At 42.0% G+C, this 1,728-nt stretch overlaps 1 protein-coding gene across 1 annotated transcript; it reads left to right on the top strand.

Moving 5' to 3' along the window:
- Positions 1–474: 474 nt before the first annotated feature.
- On the top strand, positions 475–1,272 carry LOC131857560 (uncharacterized). Its single transcript, XM_059210235.1, has one exon. It carries the CDS (start codon positions 475–477, stop codon positions 1,270–1,272), a length of 798 nt encoding a protein of 265 aa, XP_059066218.1.
- The last annotated feature ends 456 nt before the right edge of the window (positions 1,273–1,728 follow it).

Genomic DNA, 1,728 nt, shown 5'->3' with positions numbered 1-1,728 from the left:
CAAAGCTTGTCCGCGGAAGAGGCCTATGTGAATATATAGTGCAGGACTGTGAACCCCATGGTGATGAAGCGACTGTAGAGGAAACAGTTATGTTTGTATCCGATGTCCCCAGTGATAGTTGGATTGACAAAAGGAAGCATTTCATGAAGACTACGATTTTTCCCAAAAAATCATGCCCCGGCTAAGAGGAGGTTCTACTGACTCCAAAATAGCAGTTTCCGCTTAATAGATGGGACTCTTTTCAAAAGGAATTTTGATGGAGTTCTGCTCCGCTATGTGGACTGGAGCCAAGCCAATAAAATCCTACATGAGTTTCACTATGGTTCCTCAGGAGGCCACTTCTCCGCACCCACAACCACTATCAAAATTACCCAAGCTGGATATTTTTGGCCGTCCATGTTCAAAGATACACACAATTTGGTAAGGGGATGCAAAGAGTGCCAATATTACACAGGAAGAGGTAAGAAAGTTACAATGCCACTCAGGCCCGTGTCCGTGGAAGAGCCTTTTGCTCAATGGGGCCTTGTTTTTATCAGAATGATCAACCCCCCAAGTTCAACTGGACAAAAATGGATCCTGACTGCTACTGATTATTTCACTAGATGGTCTGAAGTAGTCCCTTTGCGGAATTCATCTAAAAGCAAAGTGTTGGATTTCCTAGAAGATCTAACTTGTTGGTACTATCCGCCAAAAACCGTTATATCAGATAATGTGCACGCATTCACAGGCTCACGAATCACACAATTCACCCTCAGCAGAGGTATTTATCTCAAGACCTCTTCTAGCTACTACCCTCAAGGGAATGGACTTGTCGAATCTACGAATAAGAACCTGATCCAAGTTATCAAAAGGATAGGTTTTGAATACAAGGAGTGGCACCACCACCTAAGAAATGCACTATGGGCAGACCGCATAATGCCCAAACAGATTCTAAAAAACTCCCCGTACAAGCTGGTATACGGGAAAGATGCACTTTTTCCCTTGTCACTTGAGATTCTGACGTTACAATTGCTAAAATCAATGGAAGTTGCCGAAAACGTCCCCATGGTCGTAAGGTTGGCAGAAATTATGGAACTAGAGGAAGCAAGGGAGGTAGCTTTCACAACTCTCCAAAATAGACAGGAAGTCCTAAAAAGGTGGTTTGACAGTAAAAAGAGTTCTAATTTGATTTTCGCCCTTGAAGACCTTGTATTAAAATATAACGAGAGGACGGTGAAACCTGGTCAGCACAACAAGTTCGACTGCCTATGGGAGGGACCTTTCGCATCATAGGTTGCAAAGGTTTCAATGTTTTTGAGTTAGAAGATATGAATGGAGACCCCCTCTCTATCCCGGTTAACAGTTTCCTTCTCAAACCTTTCCATTAAGGGTTCCCTCCCCTTTTTAAGTAAATAATGTATATTATGTTCATGATGTATATAGTGCCTATTTATTTTATTTTATTTCTAGTCAAGCAAGCAGAAAAGGAAGAAGAAAAAAGAGAGAGGTCAGATAGAAGAGAAAAGTAAAATCGATTATATTGAGAGTTTCTTATATTTTCATTACAAAATATGTGGGCCCTTGGCCTCTCCTTTGTTTACATCCTTTGGTTCAGATACAAGTCAAGTTTTCATCACTCCTTTCAATAGCTCTCTTCAGTCTCTCCCTCGTCGGTGTCGGAGTTTTCTTCTTCCCCCAGCCATTCTGAGTCAAAAGAGCTCTCAAGCTCCCCGGGCATGAAAATGACCA

This window comes from Cryptomeria japonica, chromosome 8 (genome assembly GCF_030272615.1).
Source record: "Cryptomeria japonica chromosome 8, Sugi_1.0, whole genome shotgun sequence".
NCBI lineage: Eukaryota > Viridiplantae > Streptophyta > Pinopsida > Cupressales > Cupressaceae > Cryptomeria > Cryptomeria japonica.
This window is presented reverse-complemented; position numbering and strand designations above follow the sequence as displayed.

Coding starts and splice junctions, on each gene's coding strand:
- LOC131857560 (XM_059210235.1), top strand. CDS start 475: ATGCCACTCAGGCCCGTGTCCGTGGAAGAGCCTTTTGCTCAATGGGGC.